Raw genomic sequence first — 12,770 nt, 5'->3', positions numbered from 1 at the left:
CGAATTTTCACCGGGATACCTCTTCACCGATGACGTCACGAAAAATCACACGTGTTCCCGAGAGGGAGCTTCATAAAATGTATGAAGCGAAAAAATTTTTACCCTGGAAGATTTCAGAGATACAGAGGTCCAAAGTTTATCGTTTTTTTCAAGATGGCGCCCGCACCACGTGACCAATGACGTCATAATTATAACGTGATTGTGCTATCAAAAAAGATACATACTACGGTGAAAATTGTGTCGATCGGACTTTGCGTTCCTGAGAAAATGATTTTTAAAGTGAAAACAGGCCGCAAAATGCCGGCGGAAAAATAATAATAATAATAAATAATAAACATAAGAAAAACAATAGGGTACCCTGTACTCACAGGGTACCCTAATAAGAATGAATCAAGACGTGAGGAAACCTAAATCTAATTTTGAGGCACCTCCACACAGACCCAAATACAAACAAGGGGACAGAATAAAACAACGAAAAATCCCCTCCTTTATTTTGGCACTTTGCCTCAGTTCCAGGAGATAGTCTCAGTAGCTTGAAGGTCACCAAATTGCTTCGGCACTGTGCGGGAGGACGCGCCCAAAATGGAGCAGAGCCGCTCTCTGGGAGGGGAACGTACATGAGGTAATTCGAAGGCTCATCAATCGCCATGCAGCCTCTTCGTCGATCGTCCTCACTGATGTCGATCTTCTGCTTTGCAGAATAGCACCGTCTCTATCCCCCGATGGTTCGACACGAGGCTTTGCAGCTGGTCCCACACGCAGGCAATCTCGCCTCAGCACAAACACAGGAATTGTGCTGTCCTCCACAAGAGTCGAAAGAAAGCCAGCCGTAATGCCCTGCTCTGTCGACCGCCGATCCCGCCTCTCTCGCTTCTGTCCGGCTTCGAGCCTTCATCTCTGGCCGTGTCTCTCTCCTGCTGCAACGACCTGCCTCCCTGTTCTCTTGCCGAGACACGCTCCGTTTTCTCTGACCATGTCCCTCACACCGAACTCAACCCCAAACCAAACCAAAACCTCTTCCTTCTGACATCACGCCTCTCGTGCATTCACTTTTGATCTCCCTTCGACGTCACGCCTATCAATCATCCACCTCCGGGCATGGCTTGCTGAAACAAAACCTGGGAAGGCAGGGCCTCTTGTCTGCTGAGTCGTACAGCTCGGTTGTAATAGTTGTTACAAAAAAAAAAAAAAACTCCATGGCTGGCTTGTAAATACAAAAACGTAGGGGAAGGTCACAGGGGACAATTACATACTGTGAGAAATTGGTCTTAAATCCCTATCAAACACAGCACCACCTCCCCCACCAACCTTGTGGTGACACGTAACACTGAAGCTCACAGTTTCCCCACTTAATTTACATCGAGAGGTCTCCTACACGTCCACGGACGTTGCAACTCTACAACCCTATACAATCCTAACTTTGCCATGAAATTCCTCCATCTATCCCCATAACCATAACAATCCATTCCATTGGGACCATACTCTGTGCAGAGCGTTGGTGCTGCCTAAGCAGTCTTTTTGGCTATTGGGCACAATCCTGGACGGGTCACCACTCCGACACAGGATACCAGCAAGCTGGCACTCATTTTGCCAACCTCAGAAAGATGACAGGCAGAGTCAACCCCACCTGGTATTAATTCAACCGATGAGTGAGATTTGAACTTAGGATCGTCGGATCCCAAGCTCACCACCACCATTAAGCCCACCCCCATTAAGCCAACACCAAGCGAACCAAAACAATATTGTTATGTTTGTGGGGTAGATGAAGGGATTTCACAGGAGAGATAGGATTGAAAAGTTTCTTGGCCCATGGACATGGATGAGACATCTCAATGTAAACCAAGTAGGGAAACTGTGATCTGAAATGTTATTCGTCACCACAAGGGGGGTGTTGCGGTGACAATTAGATAGGGATCAAGGATAATTTTTCACAGTATATAATTTCCCCCCTGTGACCTTTATCGATGTTTTTGTATTTCAACCAGCAATGAAAGAATTACGTTTTTATAACCACAACAACCATTACAACCGAGCTGCATGACCAAGCAGGCAAGAAGCCCTGCCTCCAAGGGTGACGGCGGGCGAAAACCATGCCTCCGGAGTGGATGATTGCTCGGCGTGACGTCAAAGGGAGAGGAGAAGCGAACGCACGAGCAGAGTCCGGTGTGAGGGAAGCGATCAGAGAAAACAGAGCACCACTCGGCAAAAGAACAGGGAGGCACGGCGTTGGAGGAGGAGAGACACACGGTCGGAGACAAAGGCTCAAAATGGGACAGAACCAAGAGGCAGGATCGGCGTTCGAAAAAGGACATTACGGTTGGCTGTGCTTCGACGCATGAAGAAGACCGCACGATTCTTGTGTGCATGTCGAGGCGAGTTTGCCCGTGTGTGGAACCAGCGCCATAGCCTCGTGTCAAACCATCGGGGGAAAGAGACGGTGCCATTCTGCAAAGCAGAAGATTGACATCGGTGAGGACGATCGACAAAGAGGCTGCACGGCAGTTGAGAGTGGCTCGGCACCATTTCGGGGCGCACCCTGCCACACAGTGACGAAGTGGTTTGATGACCTTCAAGTGACAGACCATCTCTTGGACCCATAACTGCGTGCCAAAATAAAGAAGGGATTTTTCTTCGTTTTCTTCTGTTCCCTTGTTTTCATTCGAGTCAGTGTGGAGGTGCCTCAAAATTAGATTTAGGTTACCTCATGTCTACCTACTAATTGTAATAAATGATTTTTCTGGTTATTAAATCATTACTTATTTAATTTGTTGGTGTCCATGTATCTGTTGTGGGTTCGAGAGTAAAACCCCTGTGCTGTGCTCCTGTCCCGGTGAAGCACCGAGCTGTTTCTTTCCCGCACGCGCCATAATCTGAAAATCTCGGCTGTAAGCCTCCAAGGGAGAACTGTTTGGCCATCCGTCCAGGTAGGGGCAAACCCTCTGGACGTGACAATATGGTTGACGTGTCATTAGAAACACTGCAGTTCATCTTTGCAGCAAAATGAAACTAGCTTCAAAACAACCAGCAGAAACTTGCTGTGCCACATTTGGAATGATTTCCATAAGATGATTCAGCATTTCATTTCATAGCTTAACGTGGAGTGAAAAAAAAAACAACGAAAAAACAACTACAGTAGTGCAGAACAATCATGTTCATGGAAACAAGAATCAGATCATGAGCTCGCTACCCAACCAGCTTGATCTGGGAGCAGCACGACAAGTAGGTAAGCTTAATTATTCATGTACACCTGCACCAGGAAGTGCTGCTCTCGGTGATGAACTATACCTTGATAATACAGTTGGCAAGCCTGGACATGATGATGCAGTTTCAGTGCTCGGTGGAGAAGAAGTTCCCACTGCACTATCTGTACCAAAGTCAGCAGCACCTATACAGGAGTGAGAAAACTGGTCAAACAGGAGAAAGTCGAAGAAAACATTCCCAATAATCAATCTAGAAACCAACATTCCCAATAAACCAACAGCCTCAGTCTGTTCAATCCCAATCTTACTTCCAGAGCTTCAAGATGGCCATCGACCTCCTGCACAAGTCATCCCTCAAGCTCATGACATTATTTTAATCCTCATTAAGCATCCAAGCCCATCTCTTCCTTTGCAGGTTACAATCTTTGACCCCCTCCACCCCCTCACTGTTTTCTGGCATGCCCGAGTTTGTATACAGTTTGTTCAAACCTTCCCCACACCCCCACTTTTACTTTCTCTCATTCTTCCTCCAAGTGTCCTCCTATCATGCTGTTGTTGTATATCCCGACTATTCACTTGTTCTGGATAGCTGTTTGTTGTGAGCCTCCACATCCTATCAAAATAAAAGCCTCAAATCCTGGTGTATTATGTACCTCGACTCTTTTGACAAACTTTTAGAACTGCCAGCATCCCTCCAGGGTTTCAAGGTGATGCTCAACCAGCATACCACATCAGCCTCCATCCCGATACACAATATTTTCTACTCCATTTGGAACAATCTTCTTGCAGGTTAGTGCGTTTCATGCTATCCCTCTCACCACCCCCATATTTGCGTCCACCTGTTTCCCCCACAATCAGTACCTCACCATTTACCTTGTCACTTTGCTCTTCCAAATGCTGAGATTTTGTATCCCACAGAAAAGAAACTTAACACGTGCACGTGCGTGTGTGCGTGTGTGCGTGTGTGCGTGTGTGCGTGTGTGCCGTACACAAACAAAGGAAAAAATTCTCACTGCAATTGGATGGACATTTGCCCAATGTGGATCTTCATGCTCTTTAAAATCAGAGGGGGGGGAGGAGGGGGCGAGGAGAGGGGTTTCTCTCCTTTTCCAACATCAAGTCCTCATTTTACAGGCATATTTGATCACCTACAATTTCATTTTTATTGTCAAACAGATAAAACAGATTAGATGCATCAGTTGGAAGGGTTTTTGTAAATGGCTGCCTTGATCTTATGTTGGAGAACGACATGAGATGGTGGTGTCGTCTGATCTCGGGGCTCCCTGCTACCTCTCCTTCCTTCATCTCCTCTTCTGCCCCACATTCTTGATGTGTGTCTGCTCAAAGTCCTTCACACGGTCAGTGCAGTAACTGCACCACTTTCCACGATCAAGAGCAATTTTCTTCCATCCGGTCATGCTGATCTTGCACCGTTTGAGGTTAGCTTCGAGCGAGTCTTTGTATTGATTTTGGGGGCATCAATTGATCTTCTGGAAGCTCGCTGTAGAACGCTTTGAGCAGACAATGGTCTTGCATCCTCACCTGGTGCCCTGCCCAGCGCAGTTGAGAATCTTCAACTTAATTTTTTTTTCCACGTAGTATACGGCCTCGCTAATGTTGTGGTTCAGCGTCCTGAAGTGAATGCCTTTGCATGTTTCCATATTGTTACTCATTCTCTCCAGAGGCTGTTTGCTGAAGCAAAGCATCTCCATTTTTATAATATATTTTCACGTATCGCTGCATTTTCAATATTCGGAAATCCATCCATCCATCCATCCAATGGGACCAACTCCGTACAGAGTGTCGGTGCTGCCGGAGCAGTCTCCTGGGCTAATGGACACAATTCTGGATGGGTCGCCACTCCAACAAAGGTTACTCGAATGGCTCAATCATCCAAACAAGCTGTTACTCTTTCTGCTGACCTTGGAAGGATAACAGAGGCCGAGTCAACGCCACATGGTATCAATTCAGTGGCCGGGCGGGATTTGAACTCAGGACTCTCGGATCCCAAGCAGGCACCCCAACGACCTGGTTGAATTCTTGAATGAAACGAATCCCTCAAGAATGCCACCCCATGAGCTCAAACTAAAAGTTGGAATTCCAATAATTATTCCACGAAACCGTGATGTGCCAAAGTTGTGAAATGTAAATAGACAAGAGTAGTCATACATCACCAGAGGAGTTCGTTCCCCGAAAGCGAGTTTCCATTAAAATTCAAATATCAGGTCAGGTCAGGTGTGGCAGCATGCGCCGAAGCAGCGTGTCGCTCCGTTCACTTTCTGCCGGTACTCCAGGGGCCTCCGTCTGGCCATGCCAAAGGCATATACCATGTCCCATCCCCTTCAGTTGTTGATCAACCTGCTGTAACCACAAGGTACGTGGTCGGCTCATTGGCCTCCTCCACTCACGAGGCTCCCTTGCTGAGAGAATCTGGTGAGCAGGATCAGCGTCAGGAAAACGAGTCACATGTCCATACAACCACAGCTGACGCACACGGACGATCCGGGTAACAAATTTCATATGAGTCTTTCTCAGCAACCGCTCGTTGGACACAAAGTCCGACCAGTGACAGCCAAGGATTCTCTGAAGAGACGTGGTACCAAGGGAATCAAGTCTCCATCTAAGATCCCTGCTCAGAGTCCAAGTCTCACATTCATGCAATGGCAGCACATAGAACAAGACTGGAAGCACCAAGGACCTGAAGACTCGGACTTTCGTCCTCCCGCAAAGGCACCAGCAGCACCACATGCCATGAGCCAGTGAATCCATGACTCCCGAGGCCTGACCCAGATGTCTGTTGACCTCTGTCTCACAGCCAGCAGAGACGTGAACATCACTGCAAAGGTAAGTGAATCTCTCCACGACCTCAACATCCTCACCAAAAACAGGTACAGACAGGATAGCAGCATCCAAGATGTCATTGAAAGCCTGGATTTTAGTTTTGACCAAGGAAACCCGTAATCCCAGTGGCTCCGACTGCTCATTCAGCACCTCGATGGCCCCCAAAATGATATCTAGTCTCAGCAAAGATGACTGAATCATCTGGAAATCAAGGTCAGAGATCCTGACATTCCCAAGTGATGCACTGCAGCTTGATCTCTTAGACATCCTCCCCAGAATCAAGTCCATAAAAGTGCTGAAAGGTGTTGGGGCCAGTACACACCCCCTGACGCACTCCGGTAACAACTTAAAATATGTCAGAGATGGTATCACCACATCTCACAGCACTCTCAGTTCCAGAGTTTACTTCAGACATCAGATTGATCAGTTTTGGTGGCACCCCTCAAAGACCAAGAATCCTCCAGAGGGAATCCCGATTCACTGAATCAAAAGCTTAACAGAGATCAACATAGGCTGCAAGCAGCCCCTGCCGAAACTCTCACCTGCGTTCGGTGAGGACCCAAAGAGCAAGTATACGGTCAATCGTTGACCTCTTTGGTGTAAAGCCTGACTGCTCTGTATGCTGGTGCTCAAGCAGATGATGGCGAACCCTATCAAAAATTATCCGAGCAAAGACCTTGCTCGGCATTGAGAGCAGCGTCACCCCTCGGTAGTTGTTGCAGTCTTGGCGATCACCCTTCCCTTTCCAGAGAGGGACAACAAAGCCCCCTCTTCCAGTCAGTTGGGATGATGCCTCTGTTACATGCAGTTCTGTGCTCTGGCTGGAACGACACGAGCACAGCATGTCCACCAGCCTTGAGAAGTTCAGCATGGATGCCATAGATCCCAGGAGCTTTACCCCATTTCAACAGATTCACCGCAGCCTGTTTCCACAAAGGAAGGTGAACCACAGTTGATCGGAAGGTCAGAAATAGGGACTGTAACACCCCTGACATCCAACTCGACAGCTGGTGGATCAGTCTGGTACAGCCGCTCAAAGTAACCGGCACTTTCACTTCGGACTCCTCTGCCATGAGCCCAATACCCTCCGCTAAAACTGCAGTACACCGAGCGATGGGCTTGGAGAAACACAATGCGCGAATTCCCCGATAAGGATGACGAGAATCACTTGACCACAGGTGATGGTCTACCCCCCTCACAGGTTCCTCGCACACAGGCCTCCTTGTCCACCCTTCGTGCATGTACAGTTTTACGCCTCATCTCCCTGAACAGCTCAGCTCTGCCATTCAGCCTGGCCCTGCGACTCTGGTCAATGATATCCAGTGTTTTGAGACAGAAAATTCTTCTTCACCCTATGCTGAGTTCCAATACATCTACCGGCAACATCAAGAACGGTGGTCTTGAGGGCACTCCACAACTCTTCAGGAACCCCCAAAGCACCCAGACCATGCAAATCTCCACTTTGCCTGTTTGCAAACTCCTCAGCTACCCTCTCATCCTTGAGCTTGCCAACATCCCGCCGAGGCTGGGATGGTACCATTCTCCCGGATTTAAGCTGCAACTTCAGGGTTACTACAACAAGCCTGTGGTCGGTATTGAGGAACTCAGCACTCCGGTAGACCCTGCAGTTCCGGAACATCCTCCAGCGACCATCAACGAGCACATAGTCAATCTCCTTTGCCACAACACCAGCATTGGAATACCAAGTCCAGCGATGAGCCTGAGTACTGAAACCATGAACCAGCCACCTTAAGTCCATGACTTCCTACAAAGTCAAGGAACTTAGTGCAATTCTGGTTTGCAGTTCCAGACCCATGGGGACAATGTCTCATAACCATCCCCATCAGTTTGTCGATGCATTGAAATCCCCCAAGACTGGAAGAGTATCTTGCCTGGGGCACTGATCAACCACAGACTCGAGCGTGGCATCCAATGCGTCCTTCACGGTGAGATCACTCGCCTCAGTCGGAGCATATTCAGAGACCAGGGAAATGACGCCAAAGGAGTGACGAATCCTTAGTCTCATAAATAATACACTTGTTGACCGGTGTTACCTCAATTATCAATGGAGTCAGCTTGTTGGACACATGCTACAGCAACTCCTTGGTCATGGTAACTATCAGCACGACCAGACCAATAGTAGGTATAACTACCAGCCATGATCTCGCTGCAATTTGGTCTCCGAACCTCAGAGAGTGCTGCAATGCCAATGCCCATACTCTTGAGCTCAGATGAGAACAGAGACAGGTGATCATCCTCTCTTGGGGATAGGACATTTCAGGCAACCACCCGAAGGGACCGCCTCAGGTTCACCCAAGGATACCGCAGTGTGGTGGACGACACCTCAGCACAACCCCGACACACTACCGCAATCTGACCCGGGAAGGTAACCCTGTGGTTTCCCTCCTATCAAAGATTGGGGGCCCCGAAGGATTTGCCCCAATCCCGTCATCCGGTGAGCTGCCCTGCGAAAAGTAGCTGCACAGGAGGTACTCACATGGAGTGGGTTTTAAAAATTCAAATATCCCATCCCATTGTCATTAACAATGTCCATCAATCAATAGGTCTCAGGGACAGACATGTTTCTGACATGGTGAATTGTAGGTCAGTTGCTCCAGAGTAGGATCAGTGTAAAGACTTCACATTTTCACCCCCGAAAATAGAACAGCAAACGTGGAATATCCTGAAGTGCTACAATGAACGATGAGGGAAAAGATTTCAATTATCTAAAACATCATTTAATGTTGAAACCACATTTACGAACCTGGCAGAGACGTGTACCCTGCAAGTCCCTCATTAAATTGTTACAACATGAATAAATAAAAATATTGTGTAACAATTGGGGATCTTTGCTAATTTCAGCAACGAATATGAAAAAGCAATTCAATAAAGGGGAGCCATACAAGTTTGACACATCGCTTGGAATTTCACAAAATCTAAGCGAAACAGAATTTCACAAAATAAATAAATAAATAAACCAAATGAAATAACTTGTATACGAGGCCATAATTGTTTGGCATCGAACCAAGTGCTTTACGCTCGCCATGGAAATGAGAGATTCAGAAAATGTGAAACTTTCTGGTGCATGAGAGCAGAGCTGGTATTCCTTGCTAATATGCAATATTAATTACAGAAACTTGGTTAGTGGTGCATGTTTTTTTTTTTTTTGTATACCTTGGTCGAGGCTCGTATGAGAGCTAACACACAAATCACAGCAAGGAGGCATGAGACAAGAGGGGCGGGAGTGGAAGGGACAAAACAGTGGGGAACAGACACATTAGGTGAACTGTGGAAGGGAGAGGGATGGGGATGGGACGGGGAACATGGCGAAGAGAAGATGGACATTACAGGGACTTTCAGGAAGGGAAGCAGGAGAATTGAAGGAAGTGGGCTTGGGTGGATTATCGGGGGTAGAAAAGATCGAGGATTTGGATGGGGGAAGATAAGAGGTGGTGGTGAACAGCTGTTTTGAAAGCCTGGAGGGAAGAATGGGAAAGAATAGAGTGAGGAAGTTTATTCCAAAGGCGGGAAAAAGAGGAATGAAAGAGTGAAGATGAGCAGTGATTCGTGATTTTGGTAGTTTTACCAGAAGGGGGTTGTTGGCGGACCTTGAGCGCCCTGTGGAAATGTGGTGGGGACAAATCGCAGAGAGAGCAGGGGGGGCAAGGCTGGAGAGGAGTCGGTAGAAGACAGAAAGACCACCGACCAACCTGCGGTGATTGAGTGAGAGGCCCAAAGACTCAGCTTCATTGCGGGAGATGCCGATAATCCTAAATGTCCTGGTTTCGACAGCGTGAAGCCGAGAAAGGTGGGAGGCAGGAGCACCAGCCAAGAGGGGAGAGCAGTACTCCATCAGGCTACGGACAAAAGCTTTGTAAGTGGTCAGGAGCTCAAGAGGGCCGAGGAAGGACTTTGCACGACGGAGGATTCCCAGTCGGCGACTGGCTTTTGAGGCGAGGTTGGAAATGTGACTTTCCCAGGAAAGGTCATGGCAGATAGTGAGACCCAGAAGCTTGAAAGAAAAGACTTCTTCCAGAGGATTGTTGAGAAAGTGGATGGGGGGGGTTTTCTAAACGGTCCTTTCGAAGAGACATAGTGAGAGTCTGAGATTTGTTTGGATTGAAAGACATGTTCCACATGTTGGACCAGTTTGTGATTTTATCCAGATCTGCAGTGAGCGAAGAAGCTGCTGCTTGCCGGTCTGAGGGATGCCAGATGGTACGGCAGAGGGTGGAGTCATCGGCAAAGAGAAATAGAGGATTTTCCAGAGAGTCCGAGAGATCATTGATGAAAACCAGAAAAAGAACAGGGCCCAGAACGCTACCTTGAGGAACTCCAGCCTGCACAGGAAGAGGGGATGAAAGAACTCCATTTAGGGCCACACGTTGACTGCAACAGGAGAGGAAGTCTGCGAGCCATGAGTGGAGATGGCCTTGAATACCATGGGAAGAGAGTTTGGTGAGTAGTGCAGGGTGCCAGACTGTGTCAAAAGCACGTGATATGTCCAGGGATACGGCTCGGATTTCCTGTCTGGCATTGAGGACCTCCATCCATTGATGGGAGAGCAGAAGCAGCATATCCAGGGTCGAGTGACCTTGTCTGAAACCAAATTGATGATTGGAAATCAAGCCATTGGAGAAGAGGAAGGATTTCATGTTTGAAGCGATGATGGATTCCATAACCTTGCTGATGATTGGGAGAAGGCTGATTGGTCTGTAGTTACAGGGATCTGTTTTTGCACCTTTTTTATGCAGGGCAGTGATGTTAGCAGATTTCCAAGAAGATGGCAGATGACCTTGGGCAAATGAGAGGGTGAATAGAACAGAGAGAGGGTGAGCAAGAGCAGAAGAGCAGGCTTTGGGGACACGTGGGCTGATGCCGTCTGGACCGGTTGCAGAATCTGACTCAAGGTTTGAAAGCAAGCTCTCCACCTTGTCAGGAGAAAAGGATACAGAGTCCAGGGACAGTTGGGTGCGACTGGGTAAAGTGGGTAGAGAAAGTGATGGGTTTAGGACACAAGATTTAGCTGCAAACACCGAGTTTAGACATTCAGCTTTATCACGTGTGGAATCAGCAGTGCGGCCATTTGAGGTAAGGGAGAGGATGGAGGGGGAACATACACCAGAAACAGATTTGATTAAACGCCACCAGGATTTTGAGGAGGGAGAGAGGTTTGAGAGTTCAGACTTGAGATGAGAAAGATGTTGTTTTCTGGCTCTCCTGAGGGTAGATACACACTTGTTCCGAGCTTTGTGGAAAGAACTGAGATTGCCCTCAGTTGGGTTTGCTTTCCATGAGGCAAAGGTTTGATACCATACAGACAAGGGAAGCAGGTAACATGTAGTCAAACTAAACATGTCTCATCACCAACAACCATCCTCCACCCCTGCCAAACCAAATTTTATTCATATTATATCAAGGTGAAATGGCATTGGGATTTGTAGATCTGGAGAAGGTCGATAACACTGTCCTGGGAGATGATGATGATGATGATGATGATGGCGACTGAGATGGATGGGAGTGCTGGAAGCACAAGTTAGGTTGGTGGAAGGGATGTACGGGGGAACAAAAGGAAGAGTTATGGTTGGTCCTCGGATGTTGGAGGAGTTCAACATGACCATCGGGTTGAGGCAAGGAGTTTATCATGGTGATGAAGCTGGTAAAAACAAGAGGGTAAACATGAAGGGTGTTCTGGGGAGGATGTTGGATGTGGACAATCTGGCATTCGGGAAGCATGGACTGAAGATCGAGTCTGGAGAAGCAGGTTAGAATATCAGGTTCGAGGGGAGGAAGATCAGACAAGGGGATAGGTTTGAGTATCTGGGAGGGACAGTGACCGGGGATGGTAGTTCAGCGGCAGAGGTTCGCAAATGCATGGAGGAGGGTGGAGGGATTGATGGCAGACAGAAAGATATCAAAGAAAGGGAAAGTTCTGGTGTCTTGCACAACACTAGATACCTTTACAGTCTGGAGATGGTGGCACAGACAGAGAGACAGGCTAAGAACAACTGGGTCAGGAGGATTGCGGGAGTGAAGAGGGTGGAAAGAAAGAGGATGGATGAACTGAGGGAGGGAATTGGTGTGCAAATAAGCTTGACGTTGAAATTAATAAAAAGCTGGCTGAAGTGGGCTGGACGCTTGGTGAAGATAGGATAGGTTGAGGGAGTAAGGTAGGGAGAAGAGAGGAAGACCATGGTTGAGATTGCATGATGAGGGATGTGAATAAGGTGGAAGTGATAGGAGAGTGGAGAGAATTGGCTGAAGAGAGAGGGAAATCGGAGTATCATGCTCACGGTAGGGCAGAAGATTGGTGCCATTTGGGCCTTTTCTTGATTATTATGAATTATTCAATTGAATTTAGAATGGGATTAAAATATATTTAATTAAAATTAATTGCAAGACCAAATAGGTACAGTCCTGCATTGGAGTAATTAGAAGGAAACCAAGCCAGAAAAAGCAAAGATGAAGTCATCAGGAGGAACCTGGATAGGATTCACATTTCAGCTGCTACTCCTCTACCCTCAAACACATCTCGACACAGCCAAGTCACAAACTGGTCCAACACGTGGAACATGTCTTTCAATCCAGACAAATCTCACACTCTCACTATGTCTCTTCGAAAGGACCGTTTTGAAACCCCCCCCATCCACCTTCTCAACAATCCTCTGGAAGAAGTCTTTTCTTTCAAGCTTCTGGGTCTCACTATCTGCCATGACCTTTCCTGGGAAA

General features: G+C 47.5%; 1 protein-coding gene across 5 annotated transcripts in view; it reads right to left on the bottom strand.

The window, feature by feature from the left end:
• Positions 1–12,770, bottom strand: part of LOC147015100 (AN1-type zinc finger protein 5-like) — a 63,410-nt gene that overhangs the window by 18,364 nt on the left and 32,276 nt on the right. For all 5 annotated transcript variants that reach the window (XM_085849534.1, XM_085849536.1, XM_085849537.1 and 2 more), the window contains one exon: positions 3,286–3,385. In XM_085849534.1, coding sequence (XP_085705660.1) covers positions 3,286–3,385 — 100 coding nt within the window. The remainder of the gene's footprint in view (positions 1–3,285; positions 3,386–12,770) is intronic.

Source organism: Eptatretus burgeri, chromosome 12 (genome assembly GCF_056783735.1).
Source record: "Eptatretus burgeri isolate ZD-2024b chromosome 12, Ebu_testis_v1, whole genome shotgun sequence".
NCBI classification, from domain to species: domain Eukaryota; kingdom Metazoa; phylum Chordata; class Myxini; order Myxiniformes; family Myxinidae; genus Eptatretus; species Eptatretus burgeri.
This window is presented reverse-complemented; position numbering and strand designations above follow the sequence as displayed.